The sequence below is a fragment of the Zalophus californianus genome, chromosome 11 (genome assembly GCF_009762305.2).
Source record: "Zalophus californianus isolate mZalCal1 chromosome 11, mZalCal1.pri.v2, whole genome shotgun sequence".
Lineage (NCBI taxonomy): Eukaryota > Metazoa > Chordata > Mammalia > Carnivora > Otariidae > Zalophus > Zalophus californianus.
In genome coordinates, this window is record NC_045605.1 from 58,703,349 (window position 1) to 58,725,163 (window position 21,815).

Here is a 21,815-nt window from a genome sequence, read left to right on the forward strand (position 1 = left end):
AAGAGCCATCTGATGGCCGACCCTTAGTAAAATTTAAATATTAGTTTCTCTGTATGTTAAGGGGATGGGACGGGTATGGAATAACCTGTGTGAGCCATGGAGCACATTCTTGCTCAGCTTGCTGTGGCAAATGGGCAAAAGGTTAAGCCATCAGTTCATTTCCCAGTGTCTGCTGAACAGTGGCTTTCTTTGTGTTGCTTCACTTGTTAGAGCAATATAGCAAGTGTTATTGAGAGGTAAAACAAAGTAAGTCTTACATCAGACACTGATAGCTTTTTAAAAGGTTGGAATGGGATGTTATTGGCTGTTCCAAAGAGTATATTGATAGTACATTTTTATGGAAACCACTGCTGCGGAGTAAACTATATTGGAAATCAAATCAACGTGGTCCATCAGTGATGCTCAGTTAAATATAAATAAGTATTATATGGCTAGTGCACCAATTTTAGGGAATAATGTTGTGGCATGGGGGAGTGATTTAAAAAAAAACAAAACACTTCTTAGAAAATTTCTGGCCATAGATTTTTCTTAGCCACTTAATTAGGATAGATTTTATTTTCTGTGTATACAGGCTTTTTATTCATAAGATGTAGCTTTAAGTATAACTTAAAAGGGAAACTTAATTTAAGTATAGAATGCTTTCAAAGACATGAAATGTTATTTAAGACCTTTCCTATAATGGCCATGGAGTATTTCTTGAGCAGCGATACAGGATAGATCTTGAACAGCTGCATGGAGCGCACAGAAGTCATGATTCCTGCCTCTGTGAACTAACTTGAATAAAGTCTTTCATCTAAAGATCTCACTGTTTATCTATTTCATGAATCCCTCATCTCATCTCTAAAGGGCTCATTCAGTTTAATACAGTTCAACTTTGTGGTTCAGAGCTCTAGAAATTGCTATTGTAACTTACAATGCACAGAAAAAGATAAGTTAAAGTAATTTCAGAAATTTTCTTAAAGAATTAGATAAAATCCACTCTAAAATGATGGTTTTTTGGCAAAGATTTAGAATGGTAAGTAGGGATTCAGATTCAAACCTAACTAGTTTTATATGATCTTAAGTAAATTATGGTATTCTCTTAGATGTCCAGTTTCTCTGTGGTTATAACAAGACCTAACAGAGTTAAGAGAAACAAATGTGTTGAAATGCTTGTCAAGTTAATTTGTTTTATATAAGTTTTGAGTGCTGTCATTCTGCCTTCTTAGTCCTACTCATAATCTGAGGCTCATATATAATGATCTGTATGAAATGTTCTGCAACGACTTTGGCAGTCATTAAACTGAGTAAGTCAGCTATCATTTCATTTAAATGTAAGTTGTTAAGAAAATATCAGGTGATCTTTTCCTCATCTGGGAATTACATCACATATTGCCACTTATTTGGTAGTAACCATGTGTTACCTCCCATTTTATGTTACATACTTCTTATTCCTGTCCATATATTATGAGTTCTTTTTGTTTATTTGAACCTGCACAATAATTAATGTGCAATGCCTTCTAGGGATGGAATAAATTCTGGTACTTTTGGTTTTCATTGCTTTGGAGTATCCACACATATGTTTTCTTCCAATAGTGGAAATGGTCAAATTTGACTGTAATTTTTACAAAGGAACTTATTTATTATACTTAAACCACCTGGTCATAATCTTAGAAATCTAGTACATTTTTTTTTCTCCCCTGAAGAAAAGTGAGGAACCAGAGAAATTTTGATTTAGACATTTCTAACTCAGAATGGCAAAAACACAAAAGGAGTTTGGGTATTATACATTGGAAATAGAATAATGTAGGTGGTATTTATTTGTGCAATTAGTGAATGTTATTGGCATCAACTAAATGCTAGCTTCTTTGCTATAGCCTGGAGACATTGTAATTTAAAAAAAAAAGGTAAGATGCCTACTTAATGGAGTTTATAATCAGTAAACAGATAAAATATATTTAAACCAGATAGTAACAACATAATAAGGATTATGAATAAGTGGGGGTGGTGTGAGACAGTAACTGGGTGGAGGAGGGTGAGTTACTCTTTATGATTAGAAAAAGCCTCTTAGAGAAAGACACAAAGACCTGAAGAATAAGGTAGTGCCTAGATTGTGGTCTCTGAATCTTGTTTCTCTCTGAAAGGAATCAGAATTCCTTAGAAAACTAGCTTAGCAGATCTGGAGTAGAAACTGTAAAAGAAAAACAAAGAAACTATCAAAGCCTATTGGGGTCATGATGTGGTAGCCAACTGGGAGGGACTCCTTACCACAGATTAACAATTATAGAATCAAAAGAGTAGTGACTGCAGTAAGTTGAAACACATCCATTATTTAAAATATATGAGTTCATAATGTTACTTTAAAAATTCATTGTTCACCTTTGGGCAAAACTGGACAACCAAATATTTATCTTGCCTTTCTTCTAAGAACTGTACCTCAGGATAACCAAATAGTTCGGGAGAGGTAGCTCTTTAAAAAAGAATTCCAGCTAGTAACTGCAGAAAGAAGAATAAACTATTCTATTTTGATGAAATGAAATTAAATACCTAGGAAATTTTCACATTTTCCTATACATAATTTTGAATATTTGGTGTTAGGAAATTTAAAAATCAGCTTAAAGGGAGGGTGGTGAGAGTTCAGGTAGGAATGGGCATGATGGGAAGATATTTCATGCAAATAGCAATATGAAGAAGGTACAAAGGTGAAAAAGTATTCTACATATTCAGGGAAATCTTAGTGATTGGGCTGCCCAAAGTGCAAGGTATATAAATGGAAGTATTGTGCATATGCAGTTGTGAGTTCTCAGAAAACAGTGCCTTGCAGTAGCAAAACCAAACTATTGCCAAGTTCAGGAGGAACTTGAGGTTCAAAGGAGCTTCTCTACAGTTCCTGCTACCCTTTGGGTTCATTGAAATAATGATAAATAGAAGCACTCAACAGTGGATTTAATTCAACAGTGGATTTAATGCCAAATTGATTTGGCAGTAGACCTTAGTAGAAGGGTGCCATATATAGAGTGCAGCATTGATTTTTCTTAGGCAGCCTCTGCTTAAAGTAGGCAATCTGTTAATTAATGTGATTGTTCTTCATCTCAGCATTTTATTTATTCTGTTTGAAGTTGCATGTAGAGATGAGTATCCTAAGGTAGATGATTTCTAATCCTGTACATTGAACCCTGTTAGAGTGTTAGGAGACCACATATGTTCCCATCTAAAAGTAATACATTCTGTGTTCAGAGTGAGTAGTTTAATCTCACTTGCCAATAAAATAGTCTTCTCTGTTCAAATCCTGGTACCCACAGTACCTGGTGTAGACAAATACTCTTTTTTCCACATTCATTTTGTGTGGATAACAGTAAGTAGGTATATTTCTTTGTAAAACTAATTTCTTTATTTGAAGTGATCTGTGCCATGATATTATTTAAAAAGAAAAAAAACCTTAAAATCTGTCTTGAATCAAAATGACTACTATGGAATAGTTAGCACCAAGGTATGTTCACTAATTTTACATGCGAACATGTATCTGCCCCAAACTGAAAGTGTTGTTGCCTTTCATGATATACGAAAGTTTGGATTTAGAAATGTGGTCCACGCCACAGCAGAAGAATGGTGGGGAATTGAGATGTCGAGCGGTGTAATCGGAGCTCTGGGGAGGTGGACAGATGTGTTCCCTGTGATACTCCAGAGGTAGTTTGTTTTTATGGCTGGTCAGATAGTTTGGTGACGTGAAAAGCATATTGACTAAGTTTCAATTTTTTCAGCCTTATACTCACCCTTTCCTAAAAATGGAGACAAAAGAGGACTGTGACAAGAATGAACCAGGTTATAATGTTTTACCATTTATCATTGGTCCTTCTGAGTTAAATTTACATTTGAAAAGATGAGATTTGCCAAATAATATACTTTAAGGAAAAGAGCTTCTTTTATGGCACAGTGCTTATTTTATAAAATATGTATATATATGTATTTTAACAGGGTATCCAGAAGTTGGCTAGTCAGTATCTGAAGAGAGATTGGCCTGGAATAAAAGCTGATGATCGGAATGATTACAGGTAACTTAGTAAATAGATCTTGCCCATTTTCTCTAAAAATGGTTTCATTCAGAACCATGTCACATATAGATAATGTAGACTTCAGTGTTTTAAAAAATTGCTTTTTTTTGCTAGGTTTTTAGACATAATTTCAAAATTATCAGAAAATGTTAATGTTCTATAACACGTAAATAGTATGTATAAAATAGTTTTCTTATGTATTAAGCCAAGTTGTGTTTTGTTTACTTGATTACTTACCCACATAAGGAATTTAAAGAAGGTAGATCAGAATGGAATGCAAATTGTTTCCTCAGTGACCTATAGATAAAACATATTATTGCAACAATAATGAAACAAGATTGTAGTGTTCTGTCGTGTTTTTTAATTCTGAAATTATAAATTTGGAGAGGTGGAATTTTGTGAGCCTAGGGAAAAGTTTTACACACACACACACACACACACACAGAATAGGGTATTCAGAAATTGGCTGTTCAATAACCCACATACAAATTTTAAAGAAGGTGGATGATAATGGAATATAAATTGTGTCCTCAGTGACCTACAGATATGTTTAAAGTATTTGTAATTTTGTTTAGGATTTTATGTCTTTTTTTTTTAAGTTAATTTGGAAGTGTTTATTGGCTTTTATGCTCAAGACTGTCCTTAGTATTAAGGGAACCAGAACTCAAAGACAAGATTTCAGAGCTTGCAGTTAAAACTAATGCCTATGACACAATAGCAGAGAGAACCCAGGATAATTAAGAATCAGTATTCAAGTGTATGGCATGGAGTCTGAATATGAAGTCATGTTGCTGGATTGTCAGTGAAGACTGACATCACCAGGTAAATTCCTAATAGCATTAGAAAACTGAAAGATAAATAAGAAATTACAGCAGTTATTCACAGTTGCAGGACTGACTGATAACGGGGATGGGACATGATCAGCTTTAAGTAATAGATTTATATAATTGCAGTATAGATTAATAGAGCAAAACAGGAAACTAAACAAAACTAGATTTTCTTGTGGACTTTCCAGTATCTTTAAAATTTAGCTAAGAGGGAAAGAGGGAAGAGGTGAAATTGTAGACAAAAGAGACAAGTAGAGCAAAAACCTTGAATGAGAGAAAGAATGTTAAATAGTTCAGTATTGCTAGCATGAAGAAAGCCTGCCCAAGGAAGATTGCTAGCTGGAGAATAAAGGACTCCAGCTTAGTTAGGCTGTATTCTAAATTTGTTTGAAATTCAGGATTAAGGTTACCAAAGAAGTAAGGATAGAAAGGCTCTGCTCCCTGAGTAGCTTGTACAACCTTATTTCTAAAAGTATGTTAAGCCAACTTTTACTGAATATTTACTAAATACCAGACACCATGCTAGGAATTTCAACTTATCTTGTAATTATCAAAACAACCCTGCAAGGTACATATAGTCACCCTCCTTTTATATGTTAGGAAATTAAGTCTCAGGTTATACACCTTATTACTCAAGGTCACACCACTGTTTAAACAGTCATTGATTCATTCTTTATTCATGAGATGGATGTAAAATATCTACTACATGCTAGCTGTTAAAATACATTTTAGGATCAGAGAGACTGAAGTGTGGTGCCTGTCCTTACAGAACTTATAGGAGATAGCTACTGTAAATAGTTGTGGTATTGGGTTAGGAGTGGAGAGGTGCATTAGGACTGTAGAGGAAAACCGAGGCTTCTAAATCTGAATCTTAAAGAATATACAAGAGTTTGCTAGGGTTGAGCAAAAGGAATTCTAAGCAGAAGTAATGCCTTAAAGGCATGGAGGCATGAGAAAATATGAATGTTAGGTAACCTAGCAGTTCTCCTGGCTGGTGTGAAGTATATGGGTTGGAGGGTGAGAGAGGAGGTGGACCCAAAGGATACATAGACAGGCGTTGGGAAGGACTTTGCATATTAAAGTTTCTTTTCTTATTCAGAAGATAATGGAAGCATTGAAAAATTTCCGCAAGAAGAACGACATGTTCAACTTCACTTTTAATAGTATGAAGGTGGATTAAAGAGATGTGAAGAATTTGGAAAGGATAAAATTATAGGAGTTTAATTTCTCATTGTCTCTTATTTGAACAATGAAAATTAGCAGTAGAAATTAGGTTGTGGGGGAGATTTCAGTGGTATTTAGGAAACGGAAGTTAGAGGACTTACAATTGATTTGGCAGAGTTTTGGTTTTTGTGTCTGTCGTATTTGTTCTGAGACAAACTATAAACAATTTTCTCTAACTATCAAACTAGAATGTAGTTTTCTCAGTATCTAAAATAGCTCTTAGAACATAGAAAGCACTTGGTAATAAATATTTACTGAATGAAGAATGAAGTAGAGGGAGAGAGAGGAAGGACTAAAGAATGACCCCAAGGTTTGGTTTTTGTTGTTATTGTTGTTTTAATTTAATTTTATTTAAATTCAATTAATTAACATATAGTATATTACTAGTTTCAGAGGTAGAGTTCAGTGATTCATCAGCTGCATATAACACCCAGTGCTCATCACATCATGTGCCCTCCTTAATGCCCATCACCCAGTTACCCATCCCCCACAACCTGCCCTCCAGCAACTCTGTTTGTTTCCTATAGTTAAGTGTCTCTTATGATTTGTCTCCCTGCTTATTTTGTCTTACCTTATTTTTCCCACCCTTCTCCTATGATCCTGTTTTGTTTCTTAAATTCCACATATAAGTGAAATCATATAATTGGCTTTCTCTGTTTGACATATTTTGCTTAGCATAATACCCTCTAATTCCATCCACGTCATCGCAAATGGTAAGATTTCTTTTTCTTTGATGGCTGAGTCCCCCACCCCCAGTGACCCCTAGGTTTTTTAATTTAGGTAGCTGAAAGGATGATGGTGGCCTTGTGAAAAAAGGTAATAGAAAGATCAGGATCAAGGGTGAGAATGGCAATTACCAGTTTTTTTTGTTTATTAGGAATTTATTTTAGTTCTAGTTGTCTTAAATTTCTTTTAACTTTTTTTTGTATTTATATTTGTATTTGTATTTTAAAAATTCTTACCAAAGTAATACATGTGCAACAGAGTATAAAGAGTATGAAGTGCAGCCTCACCCTCTTTCCCAAGCCTCTCATTCACACTGATTGTATGTTTTTATTAACTCTTCAGCTTGGGAACCAAAAAGTCTAACTTCCCTTAGAGTAAGTGCTGTTAAAAGCATATGGCCTTTTCTTCCATATTTCTCCCGTGTGACACATACATGAACATACACAGTTTTGTTCTTCTTAACAGAGCTGGAATTATTGTATACATATGCTTCTATAATGCTGCCCCCCCACCACACTTAAGAAGTCTGTTTAGACATCCTTTTATGTCAATATGTTCAGGTCCCCCATTCTTTTAAATAGTTGTGTTAGTGTTATAATATGGGTAGACTGTAGTTTTGTTACCTATTTTTTGGTTTGTAATAATTCAGTTTATTACTATTGCAAATAATGCTGCAGTGGATAATGCATGTATGCATGTAGTTATATCTTTGTACACTATGAAAGTATATCTATGGGGTGAATTCTTTTTATTTATAAATTATATTATTTTTATTTATAAATTCTTAAAGGGGGAGATGCTGAGTCAAGGGTTTATGCATTTAAAATGTTGACATTTTAAATTATACTTCATAAACTCTATATCAATGTATTTTACATTTCTTTTTTTTTAAGATTTTATTTATTTGACAGAGAGAGACACAGTGAGAGAGGGAACACTAGCAGGGGGAGTGGGAGAGGGAGAAGCAGGCTTCCCGGGGAGTAGGGACCCCGATGCGGGGCTCCATCCCAGGACCCTGGGATCATGACTTGAGCCGAAGGCAGACGCTTAACGACTGAGCCATCCAGGCGCCCCTGTATTTTGCATTTCTTCTAATGTATTAGAATTTTTATTTTTTACCAAAAGAGCACGTGATTAGTCTTTTAAAATATGTCAGTCTGATGAAACATAAACTATTTAATGGCATTAAACTACCCCCATTTGCCTTAAAACTAGACAACTGTGACTACTTTCCCTTGGACTTTTTTTTTTTTTTTTTTTAGTCTTTTAGGGCAGATTTTCAGCTCTTAGTCTGTTCAGGCTGTTACAACAAAATACCACAGACTGGATGGCTTATAAGTAACAAATTTATTTCTCATCATTCTGGAGGTTGGAAGTCCAAGACCAGGATGCCCGCATGGGTTCTGGGGAAGTCCCTCTTCTCAGTTGCAGGATTCTCAACTTCTAGCATGTTCTTATATGGTGGAAGGGGTTTGGGAGCTCTTGAGGGGTCTCTTTTTAAAAGGGCACATTATAATCTGCCTTATGACCTAATCACCTCCCCAAAGCCGCACCTCCTGATACCATCGTCTTTGGAGGTTAGGATTTCCACATATGAATTTTGCGGGGGACACAGACATTCAGACCATAGCAGGTCCTTTCTATATGTGTTTCTCAAAGTTCCCTCAGCTCTCGAGTGACTGTTCTAAGTAATCTTATCTGTCTTATTCCTGTCTTTATATATTGCCTATAAATTAGTAATGATTGTATGTTTTTATTAACTCTTCAGCTTGGGAACCAAAAAGTCAGCTGCCTCCAAATTTGACTTCTTTCTAGATATCATCCTGTCTTAGGAATGTTAAACAGCAGCTTCTCTGCCTGTGATCTCTCCCTTTCATAATTTCATTAGCTACAATACCACCAACTTCCAGCGTGTCTTTGTAAAATAGGCCTAGTGTCACTCCCCTGCTTGAAAATCGCCTGTGTTTCTCTTTGCCAATGGATGAAATTTAAAAGTTTGTTTGTTTATTTTTAGTTTGTTTATTAAATAATTTTTTTAGAGAGAGAGCATGAGTGGGGAGGAGAGGGAGAGAGAGAATCTAAAGCAGGCTCCACACTGTGCTTGATCTCAATCTCATGACCCTGAAATCATGACCTGAGCTGAAATCAAGAGTCGGACACTTAACTGACTGAGCCACCCCAGGCACCCCCCAAAATATTTTTAAATATCAAAGCTATGAAGAAAACTGGCCCCAAATTACCTTTCTCTCTTCATCTATGGCCATTTCTCCTTTTCTTTTTTTTTTTTTAAGATTTTATTTATTTATTTGAGAGAGAGAATGAGAGACAGAGAGCATGAGAGGGAAGAGGGTCAGAGGGAGAAGCAGACTCCCCGCTGAGCAGGGAGCCCGATGCAGGACTCGATCCCGGGACTCCAGGATCATGACCTGAGCCGAAGGCAGTCGCTTAACCAACTGAGCTACCCAGGCGTCCCCCATTTCTCCTTTTCTTATCCTTAGTTCCCTAACCTGTGGACACCTCAAGCTGCAGTTGGTATTGCAGTTCTTACCACACCTCAAATAGACTTAAATCAGTCATCCTCCCTGCCTTTACCTCTGTTACCTACACTTAGAATATTCTCTCTTCTTATTAGCAAGAATAGCACTACACGAACACTTATTTATTTATTTATTTATTTATTTTAAAGATTTTATTTATTTATTTGACAGAGAGAGACACAGCAAGAGAGGGAACACAAGCAGAGGGGGTAGGAGAGGGAGAAGCAGGCTTCCCGCTGAGCAGGGAGCCTGATGCTGGGCTCAATCCCAGGACACTGGGATCATGACCTGAGCGGAAGGCAGATGCTTAATGACTGAGTCACCCAGGTGCCCCTGAACACTTACTTATTAAGCACTATATTTTCTCCTTGTTATCTGTTACTATATAGATTAATCTTTAAATTATGAGCTCATATGCCACATTTTCTAGAATCTTCCTGATGTACAGTGTTACATTTTTAGGCCTAGGCAAGATGTATGATTTTGTTTATTAATTTTAGTTTTACTTTTTATTTTGAAATAGTTGTGGATTCATATGCAGTTGTAAAAACTAATACCAAGAGCCCTCTTATACTCTTCACCCAGTTCTCCCAGTGGTAATAACTTACATAACTGCAACACAGTATGACAGCCAGGAAACTTATATTGATAGAATCCACCAATCTAATTCAGAATTCACCAGTTTTACATGCACTCATTTGTGTGTGTACATATTAAATTCTGTAGGGTTTTATCACATTTGTAGATTTGTGTGACCACCACCACAGTCAAAGTAAATTGTTTGGTTTGTTTCTTAATTATGATTGTCCCTGGTAAAGTTTTCTCTCTTTTTCCATTGTGATATCCATATGGGAGATAGGCCAGCATGATTTTAGGTGGTATATGGATGAACATTTTTTAAGTTTTACTAGTTATAACTTAATTATTGTGGCAAGTGTCCTTTGTTTTTCAGTTAGAGTATGAAGTTATAAAATACCATTTTAATTTAAAATAAGACTCATTTTAACAAAAAAAGGTAAGAAAATAATAGCGTAGTAGATATTGAGGCAAAAATTACGTTAGGCATACACAAAGGACTTAGGATACACAAAGCGCTTGGTACCTTTATTAGAGTGAAGAGACCCTTCTTTTTTGTTAGCATTATTACTGGGACCAAGAGCAATCTTCTATCAGCAGCAGAGCAGAGGTTTGGTAGCCAGACAGATCTGGGTTCACATCTAGACTGCGTCATTCCCTCCTCTCTTTCCTCCACTAACTATGTATTGAATGCTTGCTGTGCCAGACCCTGTTCTAGGTGCTGAAGATACAAGACTTAATAAAACAAAGCTTCTGCTGCATGGAGCCTACATTCTAGTGAGAGGAGACAAGACAATAAACATACGAATAATTAAACATTATGTATCGGTGTTAAGGAGAGTGAGCATAGTAAGGAGAACACAGTGTCGTGGGAAGTGGTGGCACCGCCTTGGCTGTATTGTGTAGAGCACAGACTTTAGGGAAATGAGCAAAAGCAGAGAGGTCATTTAGGGGGCTGTTTCAGTAATCCAAGCACAAGATAATGCTCCCCAAACCAGGATAGTAGCAGTGGAGGAGACAGTAATCAGATTCCATAATATTTTTAAAGTCTACTGAACAGGATTTCTGGGTGGATCAAATGTGGGATATGAGAGAAAAAGGAAAAATCGGTGATGACTCTAGGGCTTCTGGCTTGAGCAAACGCTATCACTGAGATGGAATCAGTTGACAACAGATTTCAAGAATTTGGTTTTGGGCATTATAGTTTTAAGATGCCTACTAGATGTCCAAGTTGGATATGTTAAATAGGCAATTGGAGGTTAGGAAAGATGTCTGGGCTAGAAATAAAAATTCAGGAATAGTATATTGACAGTATTTAGAGCCATGAGCCTCAATGAGCATATCTAAAGAGTGAGTGTAGTTAGAGAAGAGAGGCCTGGGGACTAACTTCAGGGGCACTCCAGCACTTACAGGGCAGTGAGATGAAGAGGAATCAGCAAAGGAGAACTAAAGAGTGGCTAGTGAGATAGGAGTAGACCATGAGAGAGTGATGTCTTAGAAGCTAAGGGAAAAAAGCATTTTAAGAAGGATAAACTAGGTCAGTTCTACTGATAAATTGGATAATAGGACCAAAGCTTGAATTGACTGTTGGGTTAGCCATAAGGAGTTATTTGATGACCTTGACAAGCAATTTCAGAAGAATGGTGGAGGCTAAGGCCTTATTTAAATTAAATCCAGAGAGACCAGGAGTGGGGCACCTGGGTGGCTCAGTTGGTTAAATATCCAACTCTTGATTTCAGCTCAGGCCCTGATCTCAGGGTCGTGAGATCAAGCCCCTCGTGGGCTTGGTACTGGGTATGGAGCCTGCTTAAGATTCTCTCTCTCTCCCCCTCTGCCCTGCCCCTCACCCCAGCCCCTCCCGACTCCTATATCATGTGTGTGCACGTGCTCTTTCTCTCTCTCTTAAAAAAGAGAGAGAGAGAGACCAGGAGCAGAGGAATTAAAAACAGTAATTTCGGACAGTTCTTTCAAGGAGTTTTGCTGTGAAAGGGAACAGGCATTGGAGTGGTAGCTGGAGAGAAATGGAGGGTTGATGGAGGGTTTTTTGTTTTTTTAGAATAGAGACATAGAGCATATTTAGAGATCCATCCAGTGGAGAGGGAACAGTCGATGTTGTAGGAGAAAGCACAATTACTGGATTGCTATTCTTGAGTGAGTTAATAGAATATAGTATAAATGTGAAGGTTTGGCCTTCAGAGCACAGGTAGTTCAGCCAAGTGAAAGGAGAGATGACAGAGTGCATGGGTGCAGAAGTAGGGAGATTGGTAGCTGTGGTGGGACCATATGGTCATTGTCTTCTGGTAGCTTCATTATCGGCTGAAAGTGTGGTCCTATTAGAGGTTTGAGATGAGGGGAAAAGGTGGGAAATAATTGTGTAGAAGATTGAGAGAGTAAGAGGATTTAGGGGACTATAGTAGAATTGCTGGGTAGCACTGGGGGTTACTAGAATTTTATTAGACATCAGTTTAAACAGACCAAGGCAGCATGATTATTGTTTTCTTCAGTAGTGTTCTGCTGCACAGAGATTGGTATGGTACAAACAGAATTTTGGATTTAATCAATGTTGAAATTTGTAGATTAGAATGATGAAAAGAGAGGTGCCAGACTCATAAGGGTATACATAGGGAGTGACTATAATGGTGGACCATGAAACTTAAACTGGATAAGGAGCTGAGAAGGGAAATTATGAGAGAGGGGTAAGAGACAGTGGGAAGAGGGGGTAGGATTGAATGGATTATGGGTTCTGATAGAGTTTGAATAATTGTTGGAGTCAGAATCCTAAAGGGAATGAATGGAAATAGAAGGTGTTGGTCAGGGATTAGATGGTTAATTTATGATTACAGCAGAGGGTTAGTTAACTGGTAATGGCAAAGTCTAGGTTATGACCATGGGAGTGCTATTTCCTGGTGAATAGCCTTAGAAAAATTCTACAACCTCTCCAAGCCTTACTTTTCTCCTCTGAAAAATGGGGATAATGCCTATTTCACAAAGTTGACATGAGGATTAAATGATAATGTAAATGCAAAAATACATGGCATAGTGTCTAGCATGTGATAGATTCTTAAAAGAATTTCCTTCCTTTCTTTCATAATTTTGAACCTAGTTTCCTGACCTGAGCAGAATAGCAAAATACCATAGATGCTTAGCATCTTATGCTTCATAATCATGTATGAAGCCTAGTGAAATTTAAAAAAGATTTAAAAATCACTCTATACCCATTATTATTTTTCCTTACTCGGAATGAAAAACACTACCATTGCAGCCATCACTGTTATGTGAAGAAGCACTTATATTTCTATTACAATTCTGCTTCTCTTACTATTTATACATTTAAAAGAATCTGTGCCAAGGGTTTTCACATCATTTGCATTTACTGTCAAAACAGCCCCGTGAGGAGCGTGGTGCTGGTGTTCTTGTTACTTTCTTCATTTGCCAGTAGAGGAAATGAGAGTATAGTGAAGTATCCTACGTATGATTATATTGGTTGAATATATTGTTGGAGTCAGAATCCTAAAGGGAATGAATGGAAATAGAAGGTGTTGGTCAGGGATTAGAGGGTTAATTTGTGATTACAGCAGTGGGGTGTAGTTACTGGTAATGGCAAAGTCTAGGTTATGACCATGGGAGTGCTATGAACTGGTAACTGAATTCTGTTCTTTTTGTGGTGTGTCATTATTGGGGATATGTTTCCCTTCTATAGATCTGCTAATCCCCACAGATCTCTTTTTAAACTCTATAAGGAAAGGATTTTTCTTTTTATTGTATAATCCTCATAATTTTATATCTGTTCATTTTTTCATGCAACACATACTTACTGTAACCTTTCTAAATGTTAGGCCATGTGTTTAGGCCCTAGGAAGATAGTGAGAAAGACATGTACCCTTACCTTCAGGAAATTTTCACTATAGTGAGAAGGACAGACATTAATAATTACATAAAAATATGTAAAATTGAAAAATGCTAGAGCCAGGTGAGTAAATACCAGAGAGGGACTTGATGACTGAGTCTGTGGGTTGGGCTGGTGGTGATCATGAAAGACTTCTCTAAGGAAGTTACAGTTAAGCTGTGATTTGAATGATGAACAGCAGTCAACTAGGCCAAGAGGTAAAGGGAAAAGGGTGCTACGTAAGGGGAGAGCCTAGGTGAAGGGATCCTTCCTTCCTGTCCTTCTTACCCTCCTTCCTTCCTATCACAATTCATAGTGGTTCTTTCTCATTTTCATTATGATTTTAAAATGTACAAAGCATAGTACTGAATTTTTCTCTCTGCATTTTCTGAGAAAATCAATTATTTGGACTGCTTAGGAGGGCTTGTGGTGAGTTTACATCCTAGGTTCCATCAGTTGTCACGCAGCAAGGCCATGGAGGACATTAATTTTGCTGTTCTTTTTTTTTTCCAGCTTTATTGAAAAATAATGGGCATACATCACTCTGTAAGTTTAAGGTATACAGTGTGATGGTTTGATTTACATATATTGTGAAATGGTTACCACAATAAGTTTAGTTAACGTCCATCATTCCATATTCATTTTGCTTTTTAAAAATTTTTTATTGTTATGTTAATCACCATACATTACATCATTAGTTTTGGATGTAGTGTTCCATGATTCACTGTTTGTGCATAACACCCCGTGCTCCACGTAGAACGTGCCCTCTTTAATACCCATCACCAGGCTAACCCATCCCCCCCACCCCCCTCCCCTCTAGAACCCTCAGTTTGTTTTTCAGAGTCCATCGTCTCTCATGGTTCATCTCCGCCTCCGACTTACTCCCCTTCATTCTTCCCCTCCTGCTATCTTCTTTTTTTTTTCTTAACATATATTGCATTATTTGTTTCAGAAGTACAGATCTGTGCTTCAACAGTCTTGCACAATTCACAGCGCTCACCATAGCACATACCCTCCCCAATATCTATCACCCAGCCACCCCATCCCTCCCACCCCCCACCACTCCAGCAACCCTCAGTTTGTTTCCTGAGATTAAGAATTCCTCATATCAGTGAGGTCATATGATACATGTCCTTCTCTGATTGACTTATTTCACTCAGCATAACACCCTCCAGTTCCATTTCATTTTGCTTCTATGCTGAAAATTTTTGCTGGCACAACACACTGAATCTTTTTTCCAAAGGGAATGTGATATACTTCTGCTTAAATAAATGAACATTTCCATCTAAATTGATTCATTTGGTATATTACAAAAACTAATTCATTACATAAACTAATCATTTCCTTGGTTGAAAAATACAGTTACAAGGGGTTTTTTACTTCTGAGTAGGCTGGGGACTCAGGCAGTTTTTCTTTTTCTTATTTTTTTTTAAAGATTTTTTTATTTATTTGGGAGAGAGCAAGCTAGAGAGAGAGAGCGAGAACACGCACAAGCAGGGGGAGGGGCAGAGGGAGAAGCAGACTCCCCGCTGAGCAGGGAGCCCGATGCAGAACTCGATCCCAGGACCCTGGGATCATGACTTGAGCCAAAGGCAGACGCTTAACTGACTGAGCCACCCAGGTGCCCCCTTTTTCTTATTTTTATACTGTCATCCATTTCATCCATTGACCCACTGCTAGCATTTATGTAACACAAGGAATCTACTATAGCAATCTATAGTAGAAAATCCACATGGCAAAGGAAGAAAATCTCAAATGAATGTTATAATCTACCAGTATTTCATTTTTAAAAACAAAATACCATCCATTGTTATGATAATTATTAAATATCTTTAACCTAGTGTAGGTGCATACTAGAACTGACTAAGGTGTTTAGCAAAGTAGAAGAGAAGCTTTGAAAAGGATATTGGCTACAAAAAGCAAAGGATGAATAATTCTTTGACTTTACAAAGAGATTACTGAGCACATTTATCAAGCAAAGGTGATGGGACTTTCTTGGAACGATTCCAAGCCACAATGTGATGCTGGCTAAGCATTATTACAACACAGAAACAGATGTAGAGCAATGATACTGTAGACTTCTCAAGCACGTAAGCAATTGTTCATGATTTTTTTTCCAGCCATATCAGTTTATGTAAGAAAGGAATATGATGTGGTTGGAAGAGACTGTACTTTAAGAGATACCCAGGTTTCATCTGTATCTCAGTACTACCATACTCTAGTGTGATCTAGAGTGATTCTCTACATCTCTTGAGTCTCGGTTACCCATCTCTAAATTAGGAAAATACCTTTTCGGAAAAATTTTTAAAGATTTTATTTATTTTAGAGAGAGAGTTGGGGGTGGGCAGAGGGAGAGGGAGAGAGAATCTCAAGCAGATTCCGTGCTGAGCACAGAGCCTGACACAGGGCTTGATCTCAGCACCCTGAGATCACGACCTGAGCCAAAACCAAGAGTTGGACACTTAACTGACTGCACCACCCAGGCACCTCAGGAAAATATTTTAATGAAATAATGAAACTTGATATTCACAGTGATGACCCTGAGACAGTGAAAGATCTGGACAGTCTGAATTATTCACTAATTTTTATAGTGTTAGCTTTGTCTGGAATTGTAATCCTTGTATCACTTTACTTCAGTATCAAGAATAGCTGATGAATCAAAACAGCCCACTGCAGAGTTCTTGAGGAATAAAGTATATGTCATGTTTCTATCTGTATATGTTAAAAATATTACTATCTATAAAGCAGTATAAATACACTTTAAACTATAAAGAAAACATCCATCTGTTTCACAGTGCTAGCCAGTGAGCATAAGGCTAGCCAACTTATTTTTCCTTTTCCCTGCCTAATACTTTTCTGTCCCTCTTTGAATTTAGGAGCATGTATCCTGTTTGGAAATCTTTTCTTGAGGGAACAATGCAGGTAGCCCAGTCTCGGATCAATATATGTGAAAACTATAAAAACTTCATTTCTGAGCCTGCAAGGACAGTGAGAAGCTTAAAAGAACAGCAACTAAAAAGGGTATTGTTTCTATTCTTTTCTTATATGCATATTAATATCTCAGTGCTCCATTTGTAATCTGCAAGATTATATTAAATTACATTTTAACACCTTGAGCTTTTCTATATGGTCACAAATATTTCTGATTTCAACATGGATTTTCTGATTACAGCATGTTACTAGGATTTTGTTGATTTCATCATATTCTTTCTAACTACTGTATTTTATTAACTGACAAAAGTGAGTGTAATGTAATTTGAATCTGGACATTCTGAAAGCTCAGTGAACACTTCTTACAGATACCACTTTTCACCTTAACTCAAGTAAATAGATTTAGTTTCACAATATTGGTATAGTTTGGTGTATGTTAAAGTAGTATGTTATTAAACCCACTAAGTCTTGAAAAAATTTGTCTTAGTTTTAACTTGAGCCATAGTGCATAATAATTTAAAGGAAGTTGACTTATTTTGATCAAATATAGAAAACACCAAAAGTAGTGTGCTCTAAAGTTTAATTATATAGGTTATAAAGAAGTAAAATTTTCAAATAGGTCTATTTCTTTGATTATACAGAAGTTAAAAATTCATAGAAAAAAATCACTATTAAATGTGATTTTTATGAAAAGCTTGCTATTGAAAGTAGTTGATTGAATTATGTCCTTTTTTGGAAATAGAGTTACAAAAACAGATTATTGTGATGCCTAATAAGTAATTAAATTTTTCTTATGGAACCATTAAATACTTTAGAAAATATTAAAGTAACCATTTATGGAAATAGTAATTCAGAAGCCATCCAGTTTTTTAATTCTAATTGTCATTTGGATTTTCAGAATTGTTTTACAAAATCTAAGAAAACTGATTTTGCTTATTTGTCAAAGATGATTTTAGTAGCATAAAGTCAGTATGTTAAATGTATATTGTATGTATATAAAATTTTCATCTCTTTCAAGCATTCATGTAATATCACTTGGTTTTAACATATTTGTATAAGAATGCCTTTGTTTTATCTTTGCTCAAAATTACCTCTTTCAAAACAAATGTGGTGAATAAACTACATGACCACTGACCAAACAGTGCTTTTGAGCTGGAAGAAAATATGCCGTATGTCTAGGTTGTAAATACCTATCCATGTGTGCAGAAAGAGGGTAGGAGATAGAGGCAGAGAATTAATGGCTAGCATAGCTTCCTAACTGGGAGGAAATACTGTTTCAGATAGCTAGTGCATTCACCAAATCTAACCAAATTACTGGAAAGTTCTACTTCTCTTTTTATAAGAAAATTTTGAAAAAGTTTACCACTGTGCTTTTCTCTTCCATTGGTAGAATAGTCTCTGCCCTGAATTTAACCAGCATTCCTGGGCAAAGGATATTTGGTGGGATTTGACAAGTCCTCATATCTGTGAATTAATTTGTTTTATATTATATCTGATAAAAGTGGTGCTATGTTCCATCTAGACATTAAGTACATATTGGGCATACCCATTAGGATTTTGAGATTACAGATGACAGACCTACTTCCAACTAGGTTAAGCCAAGAAAATAATGTATTGGCTTGTATAACTGAAAATTCCAGGGGTGGATCCAGGTGTTCAAATGATGGTATTATAATTCAGTCTTTCTTCCCATCCATTAGGTCTGCTTCATTCTTTAGCAAATGCTTCATTCTTTAGCAGCTCTCTACATGGTGGCCCCCAAAATGCAAGATTTACAAATCTTACAGCAAGTAATTCTACATTTTCCATTTTCCTAAAAGTTTTCATAAAACTACCCAAATTGAGGCCGGTCACAGTTCTTCCCCCAAGTCAGGGGTTACAGTCCTCATTGCAAACTATATGTACTAAAAATGGGGGAAGATGATTTTCTATTAGAAAATTGAGATGGGTTTCCAAAGGAAAACAAGGGAAATAGAGACAGAGCAAGCAAAAATAACCGCTACAGTTGGTTTCTCCGATTGTACCTCCAAGCTTTACAACAGGTTGACTCCATAGGATAAATAGACCTTCAATTCTTTTTCCTTTGCTTCTCTAACCTTCCCCCCATTTTTTTTGCCTTCTTTTGAATTAATCTTATATTTTTCATTTCTTCTTTTTTTTTAACTTTAGTGTGATAAAAGCAGTTGACATGAAATCTACCCCTTTAACAGATTTTTAAGTGTAAATACAGTATTGTTATCTATAGCCCACAGTGTTATACAGCTCATCTTGAACTTACTCATTCTGTGTATCTGAAATTTTGGTAGGTTAGCAGTTCTCTCTTTCCTCTTCCTCCAGCCCCTGCTGACCACAATTCTATTCTTTGCTTCCCTGAGTTTGATACTTCATGTAAGTGGAATCATGCAGTGTTTGTCCCTTTGTGACTGGCTTATTTCACTTAGTGTAATTTCTTGCAGATTAATCTGTGTTGTTGTATATGGTAGGATTTCATTCTTTTTTAAAGATCAAATACTATTCCATTATGTGTATATGCTACATTTTTTATACATTCTTGCATCGATCAGTACTTTGGTTGTTTCCTCACTTCTTTCTGTAGTTGAGTCTGAATATTTTCTACCAGTACCTTGCAGTTCATTAATACTCTGTTTTGCTATTTCTAATGTGCTTTTAAAACATCTTTTGGAATCTCAATGTATTTTTCAGTTCTAGAGTTTTTAATTGAGTTTTTAAAAGTAGATTCTGTGGGGTCCCTGGGTGGCTCAGTCGGTTAAGCATCTCCCTTAGGCTCAGGTCATGATCCCGGAGTCCTGGGATCGAGCCCTGCATCAGGCTCTCTGCTCAGCGGGGAGTTGGCTTCTCCCTTAGCCCCTCCCCCCAACTTGTGCTCTCGCTCGCTCTCTTTAGTTCTCTCTCTCTGTCTCTCTCTCAAAAATAAATAGTACATTTTAAAAAATAGATTCTGTGTTTCTGGTGCAGCTCCACATGTTTTTCTTTTACCCTCTTATATGTTACTCCTAATCTGTTTCATGATTCAACTGTCTGAATCACTGGAGGCCTCTTTTTATGGTTTACTGTTTTTCTTGGTTTTTGGTTATTGGGGTCAACTGTTTTAGTATGCCTCACAATGCTGGACATTGTGGATAGAAATTGTAGAGACTCTGGAAGACATTTTTTATTTCCAAAGAGTTAAGTTTTCTGCAGGCAGATAGAATACTGTCAGATCACCTTGATCCTGTTAGGGTCTGGTTTTAACCTTTCTTAGGGCTGGTCTATTTCACCTTTGTCCTTATTGCCAGGATTTTAACTGAAAGTGTAGGGTGCCTACCAAAACCCTTCTACTTTGACAAGACATGGCTCCAACCTTTGTCTTCTCAACATCAAGTAGCTGCTCTAATTCTCTGGTAACTGCTCAGCTCATTAGCCTTTCAGCTGTTTTTTACTAGATTTCTTGGGGGGTTCACCCATACATGCCATTTAGAAGTCAACCGATGACTCCGGGAAATTGCATACAGATCTTTGGGCTTGCTTCTCTATAGTACCCTTCTTTCCAGGTCTTAGCCTCTCAAGTTTCTACTCTTTCAGCATCCTTAAAGTCCAGCCTCTGTTTCCCCAGTCTAGTAAGAATGCCTGTTTCTTTGTAACCTGATTCAACAAATAACCTAAGGAAAAAAGTCACCTTAAATATAGAGCTTACCTGGCTGTGCTTCCCTTCTTCCAGATATCACAGTCCCATAAGTCCAGTGTGTATTATTGTTCTTCAGGGCTGGTAGCTTTTAACAGTGTCCAACTTTTACAGTTTCCAGCCTAGAGGAAGGCAGTCTGAAACAACTTGTTCTGTCATTATCACAACCAAGTTTGACTTAAAGTTTTCCCTCTATGACATTTTAATGTTCTTGTTCTTTTAAAAACTTTCTCTATTTTGACAGTTTTCTAATACTTGGGGATAAATCCAGGCATATTATAATTATAAAGCATCTGACCATTGTGTAGATTATAATGAGAATTACATCATAGCTTTTTCTACTCATTTTCTGTATGCTGATATTTGCTTATAAAACAAAATGAGCCACAGTAATCTAAGGCATTTGTCATTTTTATTAATTGAGGTATAATTGACATAACATTATATTAATTTTGGGTATATAATATAATGATTTGATATTTGTTTAATTGCAAAATGATCACCACAGTAAGTCCAGTTAACATCCATCATTCTTTTTTTTTTAAAGATTTTATTTATTTATTCATGAGAGACAGAGAGAGAGGCAGAGGGAGAAGCAGACCCCCTGCTGAGCAGGGAACCCAATGCAGGACTCGATCCCAGGACCCTGGGATCGTGACCTGAGCCGAAGGCAGATGCTTAACCCGCTGAGCCACCCAGGCACCCAACATCCATCATTCTTAAAATTAATTAATAACACTTTAGTTCATATCTTTCTCATGTACTAGAGTTTACATTCCTTTGAAATAGTTGGGATTTACATTGGATAACACTTTAGAGTTTGTGAACTGTTAATGTATTCATTATAGTCTCATTTGATTTTCATATGTACTTGTTACATATGTAAATATTATTATTTTACAAATGACAAAACTGAGGCTAAAATATGTTAAAGAGACTTAGTAGTAAATAACAGAGCAGGAACTTGAATACACTACTTCCTAATTCCAAATCCTATGCAATCTTTTAAAAATGCTTAAAGTTTAATATTTAAATAGTTTTACAGAAAAATACATACAACCTCTTTACCTTAGTAGACTACTTAATTCCTTTACTCCTTTTATCTTCTTAGTTTTTGTAATAGTTGTAATTAATACATTGATAATTTTTATGATATCCTATATTTGTCATTCTCTCCCAATTCCTAATTAATTGTTCATGTTTCTATACAAGCTTTATGTTTATTATTATTTTTTAAAATTATTATTATTTTTAACTCACAACCCTGAGATCAAGACCTGAGCTGAGATCAAGAGTCAGATGCTTAACCAACTGAGCCACCTAGGCACCTCTATTATTTCTTATTTCTGAATGAATTTTTAATTTATTCTGCTTTTTTAAATCATACCTCTCTTA

At 36.4% G+C, this 21,815-nt stretch overlaps 1 protein-coding gene across 2 annotated transcripts in view; it reads left to right on the forward strand.

The window, feature by feature from the left end:
- FCHSD2 (FCH and double SH3 domains 2) overlaps nucleotides 1-21,815 on the forward strand; it is a 275,661-nt gene that overhangs the window by 123,363 nt on the left and 130,483 nt on the right. For both annotated transcript variants that reach the window (XM_027579041.2, XM_027579042.2), the window contains exons 4-5: nucleotides 3,955-4,031; nucleotides 16,684-16,828. In XM_027579041.2, the coding sequence (XP_027434842.1) occupies nucleotides 3,955-4,031; nucleotides 16,684-16,828 (222 nt within the window). The remainder of the gene's footprint in view (nucleotides 1-3,954; nucleotides 4,032-16,683; nucleotides 16,829-21,815) is intronic.